Raw genomic sequence first — 25,694 nt, forward strand, 5'->3', positions numbered from 1 at the left:
GATACTTTGCAAAGCTGCAGTGTGCTGTTCTTTTCATTCTGCACAGTGCCATCTAGTGGTTAATATGAGCTACTGCTACATATGGCTAAAGAGTGCGGCCTGACTCACAAAGGCACCTAAAACAGCCACAAATGTTGGTGTTTATGTAACATAATAGAAAAATATTACTGAACCACACATGTTGCTTAGTGTGTGTTAAACATCTGTTAATTAAGTTTATCAAGAACCATATCCAAGCATGACGTACATTATCTGCACATATTACAATTCTGTCATTACGGATGACAGCGACTGGGACCAAATCTGATGCAGCCGTAATGAATTATATTAAAATAAATGAGTATTTCACAAAGAACTAATCACTTCCCTATCATACTTAAAAGATAACTAATTATAAAGTAAAGTTGAGGTCAACTGTCAATAGCTTGTTTCAAGTATACAAAATTGAGAACATAGCACAGTAGAAACAGAAATTACTATCATTAAAAAATAGTTTAGCTTTATGATTATCATGATTTATTTATTTAGCAGATGCCTTTATCCAAGTCAGCTTTCAGATGCTGTATTAATCCTGTGGTGCTTATGGTCATGTGGGAGTTCAAAATACCTATTATGTCTGTTTCGGAGCCAGCTGGATCTTTGCAAAAGTGATATACATTACACAAACCTAAAGCTTGTTCTTAAAGGAAGTGTTCCTGTTCCAAATCAGTCAAGAACATCACCATTTATGTAATCCAATGATCATTTCTACAAAACTTAATATAAATGTTTTTTTTTCATAAGAGTATACTACCATTTTTTCTTCGCAAGAAATTTAAAATATTGTGAAATTCTACAATTGTATTCCCCTTTTCAAGAATTTCTTTAATTGTCTTGGCTGAGGGGCATAATTAACAGTTCTGCTGCCACCTATTGTGCATTTACAGTACTACACTGTACCTGCCTTAACATTTAGTACTACAATACCTTATTAAATGAGTAAATATGGGCCAGGCTTGGGAGGGAGCACATTAATTACATTTAACTGTTAACATTCTCCTACGTAACAGCTTTTATCATTTTTTCTAATAGATATAATGTGTTATTTTTTTATTTATACATGATCAAACCACTGAGATGATCAAAAGGGGAGCCTTGTTAATTAATATAGTATGCACATAATTGTATAGCTATGAATATGAACTCAAATAAATGACGGAAATATGTAATATCTTAAAATATATACTGTGGTGATTATTATAATAAACAAAAACAATGAGATGGGAAGTAAATAGTAATGTGGTAAACATTTTCATAATAGTCATTTAATATGACTATTTTAGATTATTTATAACTGCCAAATAGAAAGCAAACACTGCAGAATTTGCCCCTCTACTAGGTTATCGACCCCACTTTGGAATAAAGTAAAAAATCTTTCACGGTCATTCAAAACAGATATTGGGTATTGAAACAATAGGCTTGTTTAAATGCAAATTAACTTTGATTTTGTGTGTGACCTTATAATCCTTTTTTAATAATACATTTAAAAATAAATTATATAAAAAATGTGCCAGCAATTGATAATGATATAAATAGAACAGTTACATATTTTTTTCCAGTCAGTCTAAAAACTTCACTTTTACACAAGGCACCTCACAGTTCAATCAACATGGATAATGCTACATAATTATTTATTCATCCTTTTAATTTTATTATTTTATGTTATCACAATCAAATCAATAAATTGTGTTGCATTTTTACACAAACATTCATTCAATAAGAGTAAACAACCATATAATCCTAACCCTACCCATAACCCTAACTCTAAATCTAATTCTAACCCTAACCCTAACCCTGGCCCTAACCCTAACTCTAAATCTAATCCTAACTCTAAACCAACTCTATCTCTAACCCTAAATCTAATTCTAACCCTGATCATATCTCTAACCCTAAATCTTAACCCTAAATCTTAACTCTAACCTAAACCTAACCCACCCCTAGCCCTCGGTTAACCCTAAATCTATCCCTAACCCTAAATTTAATCCTAACCATAACTGTATATCTAACCCTACCCCCACCACAACTCTATCTCAAACCCAAAACCTTAAAATAAATAAATAAATAAATGCAATTCACATGCCTTCCTGCAAAAGAACTGTAGTCGCTAGAGATGTCATTTTTGTAGGGTAAACACATTTCCTTTCCAGACCAGCCCACAAAAGAGAAGTCAACGGTTTCGGACAGGTCTGGTTATTTTTCTAATATGTTTAAAACTTTTCTTGGGCCAATCAAGTTCCTTGTTAGTACAATGTGGTTAGCAATATCCATGTATACCACGGGCCATCGTTTGAATGGCAAATGGTACAGAAAGATAGCACCACACAATTCAATTAAAATACAATTATTGTTAAATGTCGGGAAAAATACGTTTTTGTGTGTATTCCCTTTGTTTGCAAATGCGTGCACTATTCATTTAGATACATAATAATATGTCTAAAAATCGGTTTCTTATACAGTACACCGTTACTAAAATAAATAAATAAATAAATAATACAGCTAGATTCCTGCCTGTCAGACACTGTACTATTCTGTTTCATTGTGAAATCAGATTAGAAAACATTTCTTTGCAGTTGTTAAAAACATACCTTACAGAACGAGTCCTAGAAAATTAAAACCCTGTTTGACACAAATATGTAATTTTCAATATAAATAATGTATGCGTTGGAAGACTTAATTTAACTTACAAAGCTGCTTCTAGGTAGATGGAATATGAACAATATGTAAAACGAATTCTTAATGGCTGAGAAGTTTCATCCTGAATCCCGTACTTCACATAGCACCGAGACAGCCCCAGTCAGAGTTGTAAATGATCTGCTGAGAAGCTCTGATTTGGGATTTCCATCAGTTTTAATTCTCTTAGATCTAAGTGCTGCCTTTGATACTGATCGTCAATTTCTAATTTGAAAGGTAATAACTTGGACTAATTAGCTGTCATTTCTGTATTTATTTAAACAAAAAAAAAAAATCAATCCTTAAAAAAAACGTATTTTCAGAACTGCCTCTTAGTTTAGTCATAGTGGCGTCCTGACTCTCCGCACCCAGCACTTTGCGCACCACCGCTGTAGACCAGTCCATCTTGTTGAATCGTCTTGAAAACAAAGTGGGACTGTCTGGCCGTTTCCTATCTTGGCTAAAATCTTATTTTTTCCGACAGATTTCAGTTCGTCTGTATTGGAGAGGCAAAATCTGAAAAGTGAAGTTGTCTGTGGTGTTCCACAGGGCTCCCTGTTCTAGGTCCTTTGTTATTTTCATTATATTTGCTACTGTTAGATGATATATTATCCACACACACGGAGTGAACTTCCATCGCAGCTGTATCTGTACCTAAAGGCATGAAATACTTCTGCTGTGGAGTTACTTGCTGCTTGTCTTGTCAAGTGTTGAATGGCTCAGAATTATTTAATGCTAAATTCAGATAAAACGGATTATGCTAGCAGGCTCTCAGAACCAACTAAAACACGTGGGATTACATGAGCTCGACCGTTGTAATCTCTCATTAAATCTTAAACTAGAAATGAAACATTTAGGCATCATCTTTGATCCTGATCTATCATTTGAGACTTCTATTAGGGAAGTTACAAACGTATCTTTTTTTTTAATCGCCAATTATTTTATTATTTTCTCACAATTTGGCATATCGAATAATTTTTTAGGGTCAGCTCACCGCTACCACCCCCGCGCTGACTCAGCATTCAGTTCACTAAAACCTGGAAAAGAGACCATATTAAATGCCCTTGTTTTAGCCTCCTTACACTGGCTCCCTGTGACGTATAGAATATATTTTTTACCTATAAAGCCCTAAATGGATTAGCACCTAGTTACTTGTAGGAGTTATTGACCACTTATCATCCAAATCGCACTCTTAGATCACAGAATGCGGGGCTGCCGGTTATTCCTAGAGTCAAGAAAATCACCACGAGAGGAGGGGCTTTTTCATGTTGACACAGAAAAATAAAATTATGTTTTTACTGCCTTGGAAATCCATGAGCCAATTAAATTACAGATTATGGTCCTCTTGCGAGCCATAGAGCGAGAAAAAGACTATTATCAAATTTTGAACCTGTGCTCAAATTCTGCAATCGTTGCATACTTGTGTTCTATATAGGATTTAGTACACCAGTCAGCATTTAATTGCTTGCTGTAATTAATGATCATGTTTGTGATCTTGTTTATTGAATACAACGCTGATTACACAAGGATGGGAATTATTTAAACAGTGTAGGTACAACGTAATAAATTAGTAGAATACTGCTTTGGCCTTTATTATAACAGTCTTTGTTAAAACATTATTAAATCCTTGGGTCCCAAGAATGATGCCTGATTAAGTTATAAAAACTATAAAAATAAAATAAGTGTTGTGTTGTATGCAATGCATCCAGGTAATGGAGTACGTGCCTGTTACTGCACTACATTGATTTATATTGCAGATGAACACAATTTGAAGAGTAGATGTTGTGACAGAGGGGGGTGTTTAGTATGAAAGCTGATCATGGAAAAATATTTTTCTTAGTATTGCAAGGCAACTATTTTAGCAAAAGTCAATAGAAATTTCAGTTGAACAAACAACATAAAATCCTACTGTTTTCTTATGACTCAAAAGTGGCATCCGCTGTCTGGGTTTCAAACACACTGAACAAGTTAGGAGCTTGGCACAAAATCAAGTATAAGTTCACATGCAGTTTACAGGGCTGTAAAACAAAGAGCTTATTAAATGAGCTCACCTCACTACCATTATCATGTTGCTCTTCACATAGCTTTATTGGGATCTGACTGGATCCATTCCTGAAGTTTGATCTGCATATTTTAACTAGCTCAAAGAAAACAGCTAAAAAAAGTAGCCTTTCTTTAACGACAGTGAAAATACTTTCCACTTCAAAGTAGAAATCATGTTATGAAGAGCTGTATTTTTCCTTTAGTTGATTACGGTGATACTTTATGTTTATATGCCTCTGCTGAGCTATTAAAAAAACTGGATCGACTACTTAACCAGTCAGCCAGATTTGTATTAGAAGGCCACTCTCAAAGCCATCACTGCCACTTCCTGGCCTCTTTAAATTGGATGCCACAGAAGACAATTACACTGGGTACTTTTTCTGTGTAAAACTGTAATAGGTTTGCTGCCAGGTTACCTAGGTTTGTGGTTACAGGTAAATATACCCAAGTATAAGTAAGTAAATAAATAAATAAATAAATAAAGTCCATAAGAAGCAAGATTTAGATTTCAAATCTTATAGAAGTATAGTGAAACTGGTTGGTTTCAGGAGACGGTGAGTAATGATAATAATGTCACACAGTATGTTGGTTTCTAAAGATGTCTGATAAACTCATCTCCTCATAAAAACCATTAGAGAACAAAATACAAACTTTGAAAGGAACATTTTACTGAATTTAGTAGATTTGCAGATGTAGTAAAACCACATCCTAGATAGGTGTCATATTTAATAACCGTGACATCTCCATATGGCAGAGTGGTTAGCATGAGTGGGGGCAGCGGGAAAAGGCCCTGGCCTTACAATAACCGTTCATAAATAAACGGAAGCTCATTGCTGACAAGACCAGCCTTTCATCTGCAAAAAACACAATCACCATCAACTATTATTATTATTATTATTATTTATTTCTTAGCAGATGCCCTTATCCAGTACAAAGTACACTAAAATCAGTAGAAAATAAGATCAAATTCAAATAAGAGCAAAGTAAAGAATACAGTAAATAATTACATTTAAGAGTTCGACTAAGAGTAGTTAACTTATAGTAAAAATGTTTGCTTATACGAGTGAAGTCCATTAAGAGCACATAATAAATATGATAAATGGATAAGAACAATTTCAAATAAGAGCAGTTACTAAAAATGTGACTATGGATAGCTAAGAGTAATAGTTATAATTAAGAGCAGTAGTAAAATACGACAAGGTATGTAGCAGTTCAGTACGAATATAAGCTGATGCAAGTACTGGTACAATTGGGTGCCATATAGTCCTGTATAGTCGGTGTGTCTTGAGGAGCCACCAGAAGGGGGTCTGGGACTGATCAGTCCTGATATCCTTGCGTAGGTTGTTCCACCACTGTGGGGCAAGAGTGGAGAAGGAGCAGGGTCTGGAAGCAGGGGAGCGGAGGGGGGTTACAGCTACTCTGCCGGTGCTATGTTGCTAAGGAAGAAGCAACAGGAGCATGCCAAAGTAGAGATGTGGTTTTTGGTGGATGAAGAGGGAGAGAGGGTGGTGGATTCAAGAGGAATAGAGTTAGAGAGATCAGTGGTGAGGGAGGAAGACAGGGAAGAAACAGAGATCTGACAACAGTGACTTTCACCATGGAGGATTCTTAGACACAGAAAAGCCTGTGTACTAAGCACCCTAACAAATGCATGTTCCCACGTCAACTCTTAATGGAAAAGCAAGCAGTGCCACCTGTTCAGGCAGACCATATGCTTGCTTTCCAGGAAAGTCTGCCTTGCTTGGGTAAAGCATTGTTTCTAAGGTTAATTTTGCTTTTCTTTTGTTTCTGCAATGAGGATCAAACTAACCTTAAGGATGGTATTAGAAACGTTAACCCTGATTTCATATGAACATACATCATATTCCAACCTAAATGTCATTACTTTATATGGAGAAAAATGTGTGTTTGTCTGTATTAGACAGTGTTGGAACCATAGTTTTGAATCCATAGGGAATTGAAAGCCAAATGAGAGCCCTTAGTGTATTTGAACTACTTTGGCCTGAGGTACAGGCCTTACCTCACACCATCCTCTTGAGATTATCATGTCCTCTAGGTTTGCTAATTCATATTAATGTCTCCTCTGAATCCTGAGTTTAAATCTCTACCATTCCTCATTACACAATGAGGAGTACATGCAACGGAAGCATTTGTTTAATGATATCCCCGTGGCAGACTGTTTAGTCTAGCAAACTCCTTTCTTAAAGCTATTGGATGAAAACAAGGTGTATTAACCAACTAAAAATGGGGGGCTTGTCTAAAAGCTGACATCCTTCCACAGCAATGTTCAGTTGATGGTAGGGATTCAACCTGACTGTCTGGCAGGCTTTATCTTCTAAGGCTACAGAGTTCCTCTCTTCAACTGTTGCATAACAAATCATTCAAAATTAATCCCAGTTTCCCCTTTCTTTGTCATATAACATATGGGGATTTTCTGTATTTAAATCAGGGTCTATGTTTCTTTTCCCAGGGAGGGCGGGGTTATGTCTTCTTTAGGCAAGCCAAATTATCATTTAGGTATCTTAGCATGCAATTGATTTACACATAGCTTTAAATGAATTAGAGCTCTCTTATGTACCCATCTATTTTAAGACATGCGGAAAGCATTTCAAGATATCTCCATATCTCTTTTTGTTATCTGGAAATGATTTATTTAATATTTAAAGAGGTCTATAAATGAATTTGAGATATCACAAAGTTATAATTTGGCTTTAAGGAAATGTAACTTTGTGGCAACCTTTAAAGTCTACAACTAAAATAAGATTTATACAATCTTTGTTTTTATTTTACAGGGTCCTATATTTGTTTAATTTGGCTTGAAAACTGGGACATTCACCTGCATGCTGGCTGTTCAAGGAACCACCTAAAATAGTATTTAGTGACAGGTGGTTATTATATACAGGTACAGTACATATATGTATGCATACATGGGTTTATAAGAGTTACTTCTAATGCATGTTGACTGTACTGTATTTGAAAATCTGCATTGGTTTCCAGTATAGATAAAATGCAGTGCTGGCAGACTCAACCCAGTACATTAGACATTATTTAACAGCTTGGCTAGAGTAATAACATAATGTATTGTAATCTGCTACATTTTAAAGTAAATAAATACATTAATATGACAATTATTCAGTATGTGAAGAGCAAATAAATACTTTAAAGACTTTAACAGTGTTTTATTATTTTTATGAGACAGATTTAAAGGCATCTGGCTCTAGCTTTGGTAATCAAATTCTTCCAAGCTAGTAAAAAGGTAGTAGATGGCAGCACTGGCTATAAAAGGAAATGCCTAAACTAAGTGTTTTTGGTTACTGTATGACTTCCCTCCAAAGACAAGACAGAAGCACAGTGGATACCTTTATAAAGACCTGATTTATCTCTCATTACAGTCTATCTGATTCAGTAAAGGTATTGTATAATAAAGATTGACAGATTCCTAAGGCACTAAGCAATAGGTATAGGGGTATAATTTCAAACAGTTTTATACAGTTTAATAAATTGCTATTTTTTTAAAGAAGAAAAATACCTGTTAATTTATCAAAAAAAACAAAACAACCGTGTACTATCATTCAAAGGTCTCTTGGCTTGTCTGATGACGTGGATGTGCAGTATAATAACCAGCATTGCTAATGTGCTGTTCACAGGATTGTAAAGAATACAACCCTTGTGAAATACAGCATGCACAGCACAGCAATTGAAATCGTTTCTAAATTACTGTAATTCGAGGTAATTTCATACCACCATATAGATGGCAAAAGCCAAAAAAAAAACAAAACAGCACACCCAATGGGGACAAGGTTTTTCTCGCTATTTGCCATGACAAATATTTGATTTAATTTCCATGATTTCATATACTGCAAAAGAAAAGGCATTGAAAGCTGTCTAAAAGCTAATACTTATTTGGGTGAATACGCACTTAAGAGTTTCATCAAGTGTCATCAAGATATCTATCAATCAAGGTGTGAAAGCAAAGGTTAATGAAATGGATCTCAAGTGTATAATGATAGGCTTTGGGTCACGGGCAGTTTAATTGAATTGCCAAACTGACTTGACACAATCAAGTGTTTTAACAATATACCTCCAGCTTTTCTGTTCTGTGAAACTGTCGTTCTGTCAGATACTGTACAGCACAATTTCATATATGTTTAAGACATTCAGTCTGGTAGAAAAAATTAAAAATCCCAAACAAAGAAAACACATATAATGTTAAAATCATATTAAACGTGAGTAAAAATGTTATTTGGAAATTAATATCAGCCATATCATCTTGAATAATATATGCCACTATGAATCAATTTTAATGATCAGTGCTGCATCATGGGCTGATCTACAAAGTATACATTGTAATACAATAACCAGATATACTACAGATTGTGTGAACCCAGCTGCCAATATAATACTTCTCATTTAGAGTGATGTGATACGTTGTGCTCAGCCAGTTACATAAAAATACCATCCACCTCAATAGTCAGACAAAACATATGTGACAATTGACTTTGACAAGAATTGCCACACAAAATGTGTTTTCATTTCCCTGTTGGGTGGTCGTTTAAGGACCTGTATGTGAAGAATTAAGTCTTTTTTTTACGAGACTGCACTTCCAAGACATTTGTAAGTGTAGTTTGATATGGGGTGCCCAATAGAGCTGTGACTTACAACATCATTTAGGATAAACACATACACCATTATAACCCAAAATAAGCTTTATTGTAAGAAAGTGTTGACACTGATACACACAATCTACAAAATCCCAATAAATTGTTCTTGCAAGCCAATTGTTAGAATTGTATACAAATCATTTCCCTCCCTTTAAAAATATAACAATGCAATGGAATAGTCTTGGTTTTGTGTTTCAGAGTGCCTCCAACAAGATTTGCAGTATAAACTCTGTGTAATGAGAATATTTCAGCATGGGGTCATTACAGTACCATTTCTTGAAAAGCACCAGTGAAATACCCTTAGTAAGGGTAGAAACTATACAACATAAACTACTTTTTGTTCTGTAATATATTCTAGTAACTAAGAGGCATTCATTGTACACACATACCTTCCATAAACCATAATACAATGACAAGAATTGCAGATAACTACAGTAATATTTATGTATCAGGGTTGGAATTCATATGAAAAAGTCCTAGCCAATGCATTTTTACTTTGCATATTGTAAAAAAAAAAAAAACTCTTAAACATGTCAAAGTAACAGTATTTGTTTTTAAAAACAAGCACCTTCTGATGGTGTTTTAGTGAGATAATTACAGTTTTACACTATGATCTGAGAGCTGCCTACAGTTAATAGAAATGTATAGCACCTTGTTGAGTATGAAGCATTGTGGTTATTGCTTGAAAGTACAGTACTGGTAAACCTTGGTAATTTGTGGCAGTACAACCAGTCAAGGTATTTTGCTATAAAAGAAATGTATTTGAGCTCAAAAAAGCCAATTCATCCAGTATGTAACTACAGTGTGGCGTAATCCTGCATTGATATGTTTAAAACATGTTAACCACAGCAGAGGTATTTGGCATAATTTTGTACATCATGAATGTTTTATGAGCCCTTTTAAAAATATTCACAAAACAGTGTCCTCATGGAAAGCGAGGTACAGATATTCTCAGGTATATATATAGGAATTAAAGATTCTGAAAGAACCTATAGTCACCATGTTGAAATGAATTAGGATGTATTGTGTACATCACTAAATGCCTTAGGCAGCGACTTATTTTGTTCCCCTAACTACGCTGGAATGAAAACTTATTGTTACTTTACGAATACATATTTTACCATATCTTGTTAAAAAGTGTGAATTCTAAAACAGTTTGAATGTAGGTTGTATTTAATCTAAAACACCTTTGAAAACATACTGTGTAATAAATTGCAAACTTGAAGTTTAACAATAAATAAAGTCCTTTTGAGCCAACTTGTTGTTGTGCTGATGAAGGATTGTTGTTTGCAACCTGGAAGCTGTGAAAGAAATTCAGTTGAACTTCCATTCATTAGAATTTATTTGCCTCTATATATTATTGTATTAAAATAAATACACATCTATAAATCTCAAATAAACAAAAAACAATCATATAGCAAAGCACCTTAAATGGTATAGACTGCTAAAGTACATTGAAAAATGGCTCAAGCTTGTTCTTATTCTTATTTAGTACTTTAAATTTAGTACTTTAAATTTAGTACTTTATTGTTACCTAAACTTGAATCTCAATATTTTTCTCACTCTTTATCCAGTCACATAAATGATTCAGTTACCTTGGTTACTAAAAACAAACAAATATCTCCATTGCAAAGTGACAAACTCTTCCTTGTATAAGTTGTTATGCAGTCCTGGACAGGATGTAAGAGGTCTTTTTTTAAAGTCATCGACTTTTTAAAGCTTTTTCCCCCTGATATGCTCATGACGATAAATAAGGGAATGACTGAGATTGTATAATTGACTGGAGTCTCCGCCCAGGTTTGTAACAATCATTTTTACTGAAGCTCAATCTGTAGTCTCATTCTGAGGCTTTCCCCCAGCTCCCCCATGAGGTAGTCTCTGTCTTTGCTGTCTTCCAGTTTCTGCAGTTCTTTTTGTTTGTACAGCGGGATACTGGTGATCTCCAGTGTGTAGTTCCCTGGCAAGGACTTCTTCTTGGTGGTGTGCAGGTAGCTGAGGCCCTCGCGCTGGTGGATGCGGAACAGCCCGACATCGTTGCCGGAGGAGATGGCGTAACGCACACGGTTGGTGAGTGGCTCGATTGCAGGGATCAGCTCCAAGATGTGCTCGTGGATGTTCAGCTCTGAGATTTTAAGACTCAGCTTCAGAGGAGCGTCTATGTCCAAACTGGCCAAGCTGATAGGTTCCTCCTAGAACAAAAAAGGTTATAGGTCAAGGTTAACATGATTGCTCACTTTTTGAATTCCTCATTATGTTTCTATAAACAATATGTAAATGGATTCTCTGCTATTGCTGACAGTGCAATCCGAGTCTTCAACCCACTATTAAAAACAAACAAAGAAAAAACCCTACAAAAAAGCCTATGAAGAATGGATATGGTTAAGTAAAGGATATAAAATTCCTGTTCACTTCAGTGAAAGTACACGTATTAGTCTCATACCTCTGAAGGTTCAGTTTCGTTGGTACTTCTCCTCTTCCTGCCATCTTTTTTGGAGTAGCCATTGATTTTGCACTCGTAACAGGCCTCTGGAGACAGGGCATTGTCATCCTCCGCTTCGGCCCCTGGAGGCAGGTACTGGCCTTTGTTGAATCCCAAGCCGGATACACAGTGACTGCAAAGCAAAAAACAAATGTTAGGAAACTAGCAGGTGATATTCTTGTTCTATTTTACATCTATGTCATATAAAATAAAATGTCTACTTACCCTTGTCCCACTCTGTAATAACCAGGTGGACAACCACAGAGGTAACCTCCCTCTGTGTTTGAACAGCCATAGTTGCAAGGGGTCTTGAAGGACATACACTCGTTCACATCTTGACAGCTGCTGCCAAATTCATCGAATGAGTAACCAGACGGACAGGCACACTTGAAGCTGCCAAGGGTGTTGTAGCAAGAGGCAGAGCCACAGCTATTAGGGTTGGAACATTCATTCTCATCTGTAGAACAAATATGGTTTTACAATTTAGAAAACATCTGAAACAGAATAACCTTTTTCTTTACAGATAAACTTCTTCAGGGGTGTACAGCACAGATCACTGTGAGCATATTTTACTACATCCTATCATAGCCAAAGAAAATGGGCCACATTGATGGTTTCATAATAAACTGGGCGAGGGTTTAGAGAAATGGTGCTGTGTTGCTGAGGAGCACAGATCTGTAATTTCTGCATCTAAACCAGACAAGATTATATAAGTGTGAGAGGGGAGGGATCTGGACTGGCCATTGGGCGTATGCCTGAGTTTTTAGGGGGTTCAGACGCCCCATATGTTCCCACACTGTCAGGCAACGTCTGGTTGACAGGAATTTGTGAGGAATTTGGCTGATATTCTGTCATTGGCTGGGGGGTGGGACTATACAGGGTGTATGACTAAATAAAAAGGCACTGTTTTGTATTCTCTCTGGCTTATGCAAGAAGTACAGTGCAGCGTACTTCAGGGTGGAATCCTGACCCAAAAAGTGAAACTAAAAACTCTGGAGCAGCGAGACAGTGTGGCAGCTCCAGCGTGAGATCCACAGACTGGTGGTGCAAGCAAACCACACACTAGTTATTTACTTTGCCACTATCTGAGATAGTTAGCGTAGCAGTACTGAGCTGTCCCACAGTACACAAGAGAGGTTATAGAGCAGTGCCTGATTCTCGGGGCTTCCACCACTAGAGGGAGCAACAAGCCGCAGTTAAAAACCTGCACACTTTATTTTGTAGTTTTTCCTTAAAGTCTGTTGTTTTCCTTTTTCCTTTTGCCTTCTCCTTATTCGTTTTGGTTGTCACACCTGCATCTGTGTTATTTGAAGACAGGACACAATACCATTGCTGGTAGAGTGCCCCGAACTATCACAGAAGCACCTGCCAACTGAGCGCAGGCTAATAAATCTGGGCATCTGTGCCGGCGTTTCACCATTGAACTTTGTGTCTGCCTTGTCTTTTCCCACACCCCTTTCACAATAAGAAATGGTTTTTTTGCACTGCATCCCTTGTGCAATTAGTGAAACCTAATATACTACCCTGCCACTTCTAGGGGAGAAAAATAACATACATATGCAGTGTGTGCTATTTAACAACTTCACAATAGTGATAGTAACTGGGCTAGCCCCCAAACAATTTTTTATAAGAATAACACGCTATCTATGGCATGCTCCTTATTGAATTGAAGAAAAAAAATTTATAACTTTCTCAAAACATTTCCCCAGTCTGAAATGTAATCAGTTTGGACCAAGTCACTTCCTTCGCTCATTAGTTGCTTCTGAGGCACGAAACAAGAATCTCCTTTGGACTGGCAGTGAGACTTTGGGCCTGGCCTCACCCTTCAGATTCCAGACCAGTCAAGAATCTATAATTCTTACTATTGTAGAGACGATAATTAGGAAATTTATTTAAAGCATTTTGACCTTCCATAAAGACTATGAAACATAATAAGCAGCTGGAGCGTTATAATGTAACCAATACAAATACCAATAATAAGTAATGTATTTTTAATTGGAGTACAAATTCTGCTGGGCATGTTTTTTTTTTTTTTATAATGTCCTTTCAAACAAAAACTCAATAAACTCCTTTTGGTAAAATAGTAGTTACAGATATTTTTACTACTCAGAGTTAATTGGTATTGACATTTGCTTATAAACTTGTCTCTCTAAATCGGTCAAGCAATTATGTTAAAGAAAAACACAGCCACCTCAGTTGCCAATCTCGGCAGTATAACATTAATAATTTTCCTGTCTGGCCAGTGGAATTATGCAGACAGATTAGCTTCATCTAAATGTTAATCATATGGATTTCATTTCAGGAGGATAATCAAATGAATTATTGTAAAACAAGCAACTATGCAATGAAATTCAATTTAAAAAGCTGGTTAAATTGATAACAAGACTAAGTACTGATTAATAGACTACAGTTTATTTGTCGTTGTATGAAATGCACAAAGACTACTCTGTGTTGTTGCCACTGAAACCTGATACGTTCCCAATGTTTTAGTACACAGATGCATGCATCTTACAAATGCTACTGTTTTGACTGTGGCGGAGACTCACCGACACACTGGTTCCACTGGTAGTGCTGCGTGTACCCCTGAGGACAGCCACACCGGTACCCTCCTGCCATGTTCTGGCATCCGTGTTGGCACCTGTGGCTGCTTTCACACTCATCCACATCTGCAGCAGAGGTATGAGAAGAGATATAGTATTGATATAACTGCCAGTTGATTGGAACCAGCAGACTCAAGATAGCACTATGCCCTGTATGTGGTAGTGCCTTTTCTAGGTGCTGTTTAAGACTTTGGGCTATATTTTGCATCATACTAGGGTAATTTATCATTTCATATTTTGCCACAGTGTTTTTAGTGATACACATTTACAACAAACACATACTGAAATGTCCACATTGCATTTTTTTAAAATTCTGTCCTGAATAGGCAAAGCAATGACATTATTAGGACTTTTATAAGCAGCTTTTTTTTCACCACATACACTCATGACAATTTTTTTCTTTTTCATTAAAGCTTTTAGGATAGTCTCTCCAAGTGAAGTTTTTTAGCATTCATTTTGAGGACAACAAGCTTCCCCATCATCAACGACATGCACATGAATAATTATCTTTAAATAAAAGTAACATTTGGGTTCTCTGTTTCAAAATTCACGTGCCGAGCTTATCGTACCACCACAGTTTAGGCCGGTGGAGTCAAGACTGTATCCTCTTTGGCATTCACAACTGAAACTGCCTGGAGAGTTCTGACATATTCCTTTAGAGCCGCAGAGAGAAGGCTGGGAGGCACATTCATTGTTGTCTGGTAGGAAGATAAAAACAGTTTCTTTAAAAAACATCATACTGTATACACGACAAACAACTATAAAAACAGACAAATATTCTTAAAAATAATTAACCTTTCCGCAGTGGTACCTCAGCCTGAGTAAATCCTCATCCTGACACACTTCGCAAAATAAATAAAACTGCAATCAATCAATCAATCCATCCTCTCTCTCTCTCTCTCTCTCTCTCTCTCTCTCTCTCTCTCTCTCTCTCTCTTCTCTCTCTCTCTCTCTCTCTCTCTCTCTCTCTCTCTCTCTCTCTCTCTCTCTCTCTCTCTCTCTCTCTCTCTCTCTCTCTCTCTCTCTCTCAATGGGTGAGTGCTGCACATGTAACCCTTAGGTTAGCTCTGGCTGACTCTGTGCACTACTCTACAATACTTGTGTTAAAAGGTTAACACATTTTGGAATGTACACATGAGCACTTCTCTAGGTAAGAGTAACAAAAAGAAACTCACCAATACAGGCAGTGTGATGCTGTGTAAATCCTGGTGGACACTTGCATGTAAATCCTCCGATGGTGTTGACACACAAGAACTGGCAGTTGTGTTGTTTGGTTTGACACTCGTCAAGATCTACAAAGCAGCACAACACAAGTTAAGCCTCTATTGTAACAGCTAATATATAATATCTGGCTTTGTGAAATATTTTCTATCCTCTGCCAGATAGCTACTTACGTCCCACATAAAGCTTGATTTAATTATTTAAAGGTTTATAAAGTCTGTTTTGCATCATCTAGAACATCTCCAGGCATACAGAACATTGAAAAACACAACACAATATCAGTAGCTTTGGAAATTAGGGCCCCTGTTGTCTATCAATACTTCCATCTGCAAAACTAGAACCTCTCTCTTGATTAAAGACCTTGGGTATACTGTAATGGTATGCAATACATGAATGCCACTACTATTCTTTTTCTCTCTCTCGGTTTCATAGATCTGTCAATACAATTTGGCCAGGTCTTCTCTCCTATAGTACCCTTTCTGGCTTTATTACAGGTTAAAATTTGTAAGTGAAGTAGTGTGTTTTATCTAGAGTCTTGACTTTTTTGAGTTTATTGTTTCACCTTTTTACTTAGCGTAGCTTGATTTTGATTGATTTATTGCATTAAGAATAGTCTCCTCAGGTAAATAACTCTTTAAATGAAACACTCTTTGGATTTCTATAGCATGTACAGTAAACAGATAACGACAATAACCTGGGTCTTACATCCTATAGTGCTATCAAGTTTAGGCCAGGGAGAACCAGTAAGGTCTTAGTCTCAGTATAGTAAAGAAATACACGACAAAGGGATTCCCAAAGTTTGGAGCCTATAAAGAAAATGCAAGTTTTCAAACTAGATACCTTTACAAGTCTTCCCATCCTCTTGAAGGATGTACCCCCGTGGGCATGAGCACAGGTAACTGCCCTCTGTGTTTTTACAGATGAAGTTGCACGGCTTTGGAGACTGGACACACTCGTCCACGTCTGTAAACCACAAACAGAACATAAAGAGAAACAGAACAATACGCACAACACAAAGAGATTTCTGACTCAAAAACATGAACTGCTTAATAAGAATGTGCTTGGCTCAGTAGACAGCTACTTACCCACACAGGTGGTGCCTGTAATGTCAGTGGTATAGCCCAGTTTGCAGAGACAACGGAAGGAGCCCATGGTGTTAATACATTGTCCATTCCTACACAGGTTGGGCATGACTTTGCATTCGTCAATATCTGTTGAATCAAGATACCAGATTAGACCAGAACACAGTAGTTGGGGGTTGTAGTTAAAAGACCATGCTTAGTCTGTTTTGCTTTATAATGAAATGACATTACAGTAAGAGGACTACACTTATGAGCTGTATATAAACATGCCTGGGGATGCTAAAACAAATGCTATAAATATTTAGAGATATAAACAATGTTTAGGCTAAGTCTGTGAAAAAGAGGGGAGTAAATGTAAACATGTGTTTGTAACAGTTTGGTTTAACCCCCTCTGGGAGACTGAGTGTGGGGATGAAAGAACAAACAGTCCTACAGCCTGGGCTAGAGAAGCTGTGTACAGCTCCAGTAGTGCAGCTCCAGCTATAGCTAAAAGGTCATGAGCGCAGCTGCTCTTACAATTGTGATGTTGACACAGTAGTGGAAGTGCAAAGTGGTTGGCAATGTAAGAACTGCTGTGTGTGTGTGTGTGTTGGTGCGAGGGTGCAACATTCCCCCGTCTCCTTGAAATCAACACCAGTTTCTAATGCCCACTCTTCCCCTCACCAGTGCCATCAGTAGTGTAGCCAGGGCCATGGGGGCAGAGCTTCTTGTAGTGGCCGGTCCCAGGCAAGGGGCAGAGCTCACACTGATTGCCCCAGCCTCGGCCTCCATCGCAGCAGCATTCGGACTTGGTGGAGAGGTTACGGCTACTGGAGGACATCTGGCACATGGTCTGCAGGACTTCAATGAAACAGAAGCCTTGCCGATGGTCTGTGCGAGTGACAGAAACAGCCACTTAATACACGCTTCCAAATGTACTTCAAAACTCATGGTGCAGTTGTTGGGCCAAGCCTTAATTAAAATAGTTGGCTTTTGGTTATACGACTTCAAAGAATCTGATGTACAACACAGCCCAGCACTGACTATCAAGGGTTTTAGGGATGTTTACCACTCCTGATACCTTTGAAACTGTGGTTTTATAGCAGCCAATCAAGACAAGTTAACATGATCCTGATGTTAGAGAACTTCTGAGAAGCCTTATTTAAACATAAACATATGTTGCAGTAACCATGGATACGTTTGGAGATTCTAAATACAGATTATGAGATGGAAGTGTTCCTACCAATGCATTCCGTGCCTGTCGGCCCAGACTGGAAGCCCTCGTTGCAGTCGCACCTGTAGCTGCCAACTGTGTTAACACAGCGCCCGTTTTCACAGATCCCAGGTTTAGAGCGGCATTCATTTTCATCTATCAATGATTATAAGAATTGGAGAAAGCTTAAAAATAAACTGGAATTGAAAACCTTTTTTTTTATATTTATTTATTTTTTTAAAGAAAGTCAGTGAGCACTAGAAGATATGAACCTTCTAATCAACTGCATTTGTCTCAATGCAAGTCAATGGTGAAAATGACATTCCACAGTGTGGTTAAATCCTATACATACAGTATATTTAACAAGAGTTCAATGCTTAGACAGATTTATCAAGGTCTTTATTTTGAAAAAGAAAAAATGTCTGTTTATTTTAGCAAATTAGTTACAAGCAACTTCCTTGGTTCATTTAAAGATTCAAGAGTGTGCCTAACTAACATGTCACTTGTGTAGCTGCTGCTGGGCAGAAGATGGTCTTACCCTGGCACCCTTCTCCATCAGGCCTGCGGGTCATGCCGGGAGGGCAGATACACATGAAGGTCCCTATCAGGTTCTTGCAGACCATGCCTCTGGATTCACAGTCATGGAGTCCCTCCGAGCATTCATCCAGATCTGGAATAGATCAGAACCATTTTTTACACTGCAAATTAGTAAATAAGGAACTGTGATGTGTGTGTGTGTGTGTGTATGTATATATACACCCAGTTGTATATTTGGGTAGACTAGTCAGAGGTGTGTTTTTGCAAGACTTTCTCTTGTTTCAGATTTTCAGTAGCTCATCCTCCTGTGATATCCTCCTTTTTGTATGCATTGCTATTTTTCTTAGCTTTTGTTCTTACCTTTACACATCTTCCTATCCTCCCTCAGGGCATAGCCGGCAGGGCAAGTGCACTCGTAGCCTCCATACGCGTTGATACAGCGGAAAGCACACAGTAGAGCGTTTTGTGTACATTCGTTGATATCTGTATTACAGAGAAACACAAAAATATGAGCGTTCATTTCTTCACTAACATCTGGTCATGTGGAAGGCATTCTCACACATTACAGTATGTACTTAATAAAGGAGATTGCGACTCACCCTCACAGGTCATCATTGGGCCTGGCTCAAACCCTTCATCACAGTCACACTCAAATCCACCAATCACATTGGTGCAGGTACCATTGCCACAAGGATTTCCAATTGAACATTCATCAGTGTCTGCAAGAACAATAGAAAACATATTGAGATTTAAACATGTCTCAAATATACATTTCCTCACCTGCTGACAGTAAATTTGGACCTGTTCGGGGAGCAATATGGAAGTACTCACAATTATGGCGTGTTAATCTCCCCCAGCAGTGTGTGCTATGTACAGTATCTTTCCATTAACATGAAGCCCATGTCAGACAAAGATCCAGAACAATTTTTTATTTAGGGTGTAGTTTCATTCCTGCTGGCTCCATCTCTGGGCAGAATGTAAACATATACTAGCACCATAATGTCTTAGTCTGTTGTTTCCCAGTACTGTTTTTTTATCGGCCTATTCCTATTTTCACTACGTCAGCATCTTACCAATGCAGTGGACTCCGGTATAGTCCAGGCTGTATCCCATCGGGCACTCACAACGGAAGGACCCATCCGTGTTAATGCAGTGGCCATTGGAACAGATTCCTGGGTTCTCCACACACTCGTTGACATCTAAAAAAAAATGAAATTAAAAATAATGTATCTGTATCAATGTGTCCTCCATCCCTATCATGAGAACACTATTACAACTTCTTTAAAGTAGTCATTTACATTTACTTTCATTTGCATTTCTTAATTTTCTTTATGTACATAAAAAACATTATGTTAGTAACATGAGCACTACAGCTGGTTAAGTGAAAGTTTCTTGCATCAAAATCGTAGGGCAATCTGTCTTACCTTCACGTGTGTCACCAATGCCTGGAATGGTACCATGACCAAATGGACAAAGCTCCTGGAATGCCACTGTAATACAACAGAACAGTGACAACTTGCTATTGAGCAACATGTTTTTTTGCAGATTTTATTTTATTCTGCACTCACTGTTTAAGCAGTTTTTACATATTTATATATCGGCAGCCAAAGCTGAAAAATAATACAAAAGAAGCAGGACCACACAGGAAATCAAATGCTACATCTCAGTTGGTATTTCTGTCCTGTGTACTATAAATCCTATCTGTATGTAATATAAATTCATTCCTAACAACGATCTGTACCTTCTCCTTCCTTAGGACAAAGTTCACAGGGGTCTCCCCAGCCTTCTTTAGCCATCTTACTGCAGCAGCACTTCGCTTTGGTTGTGTTGAAAGCCTTTGGCACAGAGCACTTTCCATTCTCAAACTTGGTGAAGCAGAAACTCTCTCGTGTATCTATTAAAAAACAGAAACTATGTAAACCCAAACTCAACTGTATTCAACTATGAATTAAAAATCAAATGTCTTGCATCTTCTGGTTCCTATAGAAAACATTTAGCATTGTGCAAAATACTTTAAGGGGGTGTGCAAGAGGATAAATTAAGTGCAGTAAACTACTAATGGTCACTAATAAACTCACCAAAGCACCTGCGTCTGTTATCAGACAAGACGAATCCTGGTCGGCAAATGCACTGGAAACTCCCAGGATTGTTAATGCAGGAACCAAAAAGGCAGATATTGGGGTCTTCATCGCACTCATTAATGTCTAGTTGACAATGAGGAACACATCAGTTATCCAGATATTCACACTTGCGATCTTGAACCATTTTGAACTTGAAAGTTTTTTTTTTTTCTTTTTTATGGGATTTTAAAATAATTTTATACTAAATGCAACTAAGAATTTGTGCATGCATGATGTCAAATTTGACATTTGTTTCATTAGGTGTTTCTACATTATTTTGAGTCACTGTGTTTATGAAAGGTGGGGTTGTATGATTTTGTTTTTTAAAGCACAAAAGTAAAGGAATCAGCAACTAGCAACAGGAGCGTAAGAAGCTGGGTTAGGAATAACAGTAAAAAAAGTGAATCTTTCCAAAGTATGTCTGAAAGCTGACCCACGCTGAGTGCAGACTGAGGGGACCAAAAGACTGGAGAACGGACTGGTCCATCCATCAGTGTCAGGGCCTCCTGCCATGCAGGGGCAGATATAGATGGAAACACGGCTGTCTGAGACCATTACAATAACAAAAGCAATGCATGTCCTTTTTTGGAAAATGTGTTCATTCTTCACGCAAAACTCACTGATTTATCTTTCTACAAACACATATGGGGTGAAAAGTATACTTCATCTGAGGTAATGGATTCTAATCCTCCTTGCGGAAAACCAAGAGTCCTTCATCTATCAACACCCCAGCAAAATATACTGGAACAACTGCAGCTGTCATTTAAATGAGATTTAACTTAGCATTACCAATGCAGTTTTCATTCTGAACATCATATCCTGGAGGACAGATGCACCGGAAGGTTCCATCAAGGTTCTGACATGTTCCAGGAGAGCATGTTCCAGGGAAAGTCAAACACTCATTGGTATCTGTTGAGAAAGCAGCAGAAACTTTAATACCTGGCTACACTCAACACCAACGAGGTGCTCAAAATGCCATTTCCATTTCATCTTAGGATAAAAAAAACCCCCAAAAACAACAGATTGTATGGGTTAGATGTGTGCTGTTGTTGTGAAAGAACTCTGAGCAATGTAAAACTGCCCGAACCCTAACCACTATCCTACCAGTTCAAAATAGGACTCTTAATGTGCAACATAAAAAAGGCAGTTCAAAAAGGTCAGAAAGAACGTTTCTCTTAGGCATTTTATGGTATAATGTTATTAAATAGACATTGCATAGCTTATGTTTTTAGCTAACAAATGTATCCTTATACAGTAAGCAGCACCCATTATCTGCTCCTGTATACAAATAAAAATACACAGTTGCTCACCAACACAGTTCTTTCCATCAGGTGTGAGCTCATAGCCCTCTTCACACAGACATTGGAAGGAGCCAATGCTGTTGATGCACTGGCCATTTCGACACACCTGCCCATATAAGGTCCTGCACTCATCAATATCTAGGACAAGAAAAAAAAAAAAAAATGCATAATTTATTTATTTTTAATAAACTTTTTAATAAATATGAATATTACCAAATGTTAAATTAAAATAGCGACTTCAAACAAGGGCTCACCAGTGCAGTCGTTGTTGTGAGTAAGTTCAAAGCCTGGGTGGCAAAGACAGTTATATGATCCCACTGTGTTCTTACAGGTTCCGTTTCCACAAGGCTGATGTTTGCATTCATCAATATCTTAAAAAGAAAAAAAGAAAAGAAAAAAGGTCCACTTTAAATGGGAATCAATACATGCACTCAAACAGCAGAGGGCCCTCTCACACTTACAGCACAACACTTTTCTGTTACACTAGCAGTGTGCCACTATCCACCTGGCTTTCAGACACAATTTGCACTCCTGCAATTTTGTGCTTGATTGTTTCTAACACTGGCATCTACTGCATAAGCTGGAGCCCAGTGAAATACTCTATTCTCCCACCCAGCTATTCTGTAATGTTGGTTTCCTTGTTTGTGAGAGACACAAAGCACCTGGTAATCACACTCAAGTCAAAGTTTCTTCCACTTACCCATACACATCTTCTGATCTGGGGTTGCCTTGAAGCCATTGTGACAAGCACAGCGATAGCCTCCTTGCAGATCCACACATTTACCATGACTGCAAACATTAGGAATTTCCAGGCATTCATTACGATCTTGAAGGGAACAAGGCATTAAACAAGGTTAATACCTCAAGCATATATTCCATTTACTTCTGTGTACATTAATAAGGCACATTTTTAGAATGCTGCCAAAGTCCACAGTTGGCGTTCCTCATTGGAAAATTTTTGTAAATATTGTATTTTAGCCATTTCCTTCTCTGTGGGAACTCGGCAGTTGACCATAAACCTGTAGGCACTGATGTTTTCTCTTGAATGTTTAAACTGGCAGGCAGGTGTGTCTAAAGCAGTTTCTGATTTGGAAAAGCAAAACTGCACCTGCAATTTGCACCAGCCTTTGTCTCATATGTGACTTAAAGCTGTTGTGTCTTGTACTTACTTAAAATGTCACAAAAAATGTAATTCCTTGAAGTCTGTGAAATGAACTCTACTTTATAAGTCAGTCCCATTAGTTTACTTTCCATAAAGGTCGTTTTAGGACACATGCTTGCTATTCTTTTGTAAACTGTTTGCACTAAATTGCGGAATTCTCTTGTTACTTCTATTTTATATATTTTACATCTTCAAGCTCTTTTATGGCTCCAGGAAGTGTTTTTGCTACACCAATAAGATTTTTAAAAACACCAGCAGAGCTGAACGTTTTCAATTGGACTCAAAAGTCTTAAATATGAAAAATCTATAGTTATGTCTAATACATTGAACATAAATACAGACTTCTGTAAAATATGGGGTGTTAAAACTATTTCCTGGGTGGGGAAGTTGGAAAGTTGGAAATTCTGCCAACATTTCTGCTCTGGTATTGCTCAGAACAAGCTTTAGCCTACAAGGTGTTTTTAATTAAAAAAATAATATTTTGGAAATCTCTGATTGTGGTGTGATTCATAATACCCAACATTGTCAATATTTACAGGAATAACAGGGACAAGGGAATTTATAGTAATTTATAGTTTTTGTTATTCATGAAATGCCTGAATAAATGCATTCATTTAAATAAATTTAATTAATCATGCGGATCATTCAAATGCGCAAGCCCAATGTGCCTAACAGCGATAATCAAAAGCAGTCGGAAATATACAAACACATAAATGATGCTTTACCAATGCAAGCCCCGTTAGGGGAGAGTTTGAATCCATCAGCACATTCACAGCGGTAGCTGCCTGGGCTGTTGATACAGTCAGCATTGCGTTGACAGAGGTTATCCCCATTGCTGCACTCATCAATATCTGAAATGAAGAAAACACCCATGTTACACGGGCTGCCCACAGAGTAATATTTAGTGTAGTTTGGATTTATATTTAATGTTAACACATTTCTACATTTGCAGTTCTCCTTTTAAAAGTTTATCATGTTAAATGTGTACAGTGATTTGGCAGTGATTATACAATGCATTTGTTATCTTGGTTAACCATGGGTTTTACAATGCTTTTCCATACCTATCTGTTATTTTACCAATAAAACAAGCAAAAAACTACAGGAACACAACTGTCTGTAATATCATGTATTGGTGTGACAACCTTTAAAACATCTTTAATATTCAAATATCCAGTGGTTTTGTAACCTCAAAGTGCATTGCTTTAATGACCGGAATTATTTGCCTGCTTTGTCTATTCTAACTCATTTTTTCCATAATTTAGGATGTTGCTGCCAAGGCTCATCATCTAAAAGATCATATGTGGGTCTCCTTTGTGCTAGCCTGCAGTGAGAGTAAAACCGCTTTGTGCAATAAGTGTTGTTTTTTTGTTATTTGCACAGCCTTTTCATCAAGTACAAGTTTAGGAACTCTAATACGCAAACTGGACTGACTTGAAAGGAAGTACCCCTCATTCTTGTGCTTCAAACTCAAGGCTAACCACATTCAGACCATTCTGAGACCAGAAAAAAAACTGTCTGACTGGAACAATTGTGATTGACGCTCCATGTAGTGCGGCTCAAGAACTCTGCAGCAGCACAGGCGGTACAGACACAGACAGAACGCTAATATTTTGAAAAGGAAGCACAAAAAAAAGTAAGAATGAGAAATACAGACCAGGCTAACCTATTACCACCCTTGTCTTGATCCTCTGTCTAATTTGGTTGCTATTGTTCAAGCTTTGAGATCCAACCAAGACAGCCTCCTGACTCCTAATTAGAAAATGCGTGCCACAGTAGAAGGTGATGGGAAAGCCGTTATTATGCATATCTTTTTACACAAACCCCAATATCTGCACAACATCGCTGTGTAAGCAGATCAAGAACTAAAATGTATTGCTTCTTTAGATTTAAATTATTGAAGAATAGTACTGACTTCCACTATTACACAGACAATCTGAAAAACAGGCATCCAATATTTTACTGATGAAAATGATGAATGTACGTTGTGTATGAATGCTGTTACCTTCACAGACCAAAAGCAGGTCATTGTAGCTGAATCCAGTGGGGCATTCGCAGCGGAAGCTTCCAATCTGGTTAATGCAGACGCCATTTGCACAGATCCCAGGGATCTCCCGACACTCATCAATATCTGCAAGGATAGAAAAATACACACGCCTCTTAAAACACTGACAGTATTTTTAGAATATATAGACAGAGCGAGAGAGAGAGAGAGAGAGAGAGAGAGAGCGACAGAGAGTGAGAGAGTAAAGATAAAAGTATATATACCTTGATTTTAATATAGTCTACAGTAAAATTTTGATTATCTGAACATTACCTTGTTAACCTGACTTTCCTTGTTGTGTTCTTCTGTCCACTTTGCAATACAAATGCACTATTCAGCCCTAATTGCTGGTACTTACAGAACACTTCAGTAGTGTAGGTTATATATTTACAGATAAAGGGGTGAATTATATCTTTTGAAGATTTTTTTAATTGGAAAGTCATGTCATAATTTGATTATAAGAACAATTCAATTATTCGAACACCTCCCAGTCACAATTAGAATGACAGAAGTTCTACTGTAGTATACTAAAGTATCAGTTATTGA

General features: G+C 37.4%; 1 protein-coding gene across 1 annotated transcript in view; it reads right to left on the reverse strand.

Moving 5' to 3' along the window:
• Nucleotides 1-9,443: 9,443 nt before the first annotated feature.
• Nucleotides 9,444-25,694, reverse strand: part of LOC121315616 (fibrillin-2-like) — a 97,736-nt gene continuing 81,485 nt past the window's right edge. The window contains exons 43-65 of the mRNA XM_041249866.1: nt 25,110-25,235; nt 23,833-23,958; nt 22,646-22,771; nt 22,200-22,316; nt 21,955-22,083; nt 21,434-21,553; nt 20,603-20,728; nt 20,266-20,418; nt 19,949-20,014; nt 19,598-19,723; nt 19,124-19,243; nt 18,885-19,007; nt 18,526-18,657; nt 18,018-18,143; nt 17,459-17,665; nt 16,799-16,924; nt 16,554-16,676; nt 15,668-15,784; nt 15,062-15,190; nt 14,439-14,558; nt 12,118-12,349; nt 11,854-12,025; nt 9,444-11,602 (exon numbers count right to left, since the gene is read on the reverse strand). Coding sequence (XP_041105800.1) covers nt 11,228-11,602; nt 11,854-12,025; nt 12,118-12,349; nt 14,439-14,558; nt 15,062-15,190; nt 15,668-15,784; nt 16,554-16,676; nt 16,799-16,924; nt 17,459-17,665; nt 18,018-18,143; nt 18,526-18,657; nt 18,885-19,007; nt 19,124-19,243; nt 19,598-19,723; nt 19,949-20,014; nt 20,266-20,418; nt 20,603-20,728; nt 21,434-21,553; nt 21,955-22,083; nt 22,200-22,316; nt 22,646-22,771; nt 23,833-23,958; nt 25,110-25,235 — 3,317 coding nt within the window. The 3' untranslated portion in view covers nt 9,444-11,227. The remainder of the gene's footprint in view (nt 11,603-11,853; nt 12,026-12,117; nt 12,350-14,438; nt 14,559-15,061; nt 15,191-15,667; nt 15,785-16,553; nt 16,677-16,798; nt 16,925-17,458; nt 17,666-18,017; nt 18,144-18,525; nt 18,658-18,884; nt 19,008-19,123; nt 19,244-19,597; nt 19,724-19,948; nt 20,015-20,265; nt 20,419-20,602; nt 20,729-21,433; nt 21,554-21,954; nt 22,084-22,199; nt 22,317-22,645; nt 22,772-23,832; nt 23,959-25,109; nt 25,236-25,694) is intronic.

Source organism: Polyodon spathula, chromosome 1, assembly GCF_017654505.1.
Source record: "Polyodon spathula isolate WHYD16114869_AA chromosome 1, ASM1765450v1, whole genome shotgun sequence".
Classification (NCBI taxonomy): Eukaryota; Metazoa; Chordata; class Actinopteri; order Acipenseriformes; family Polyodontidae; genus Polyodon; species Polyodon spathula.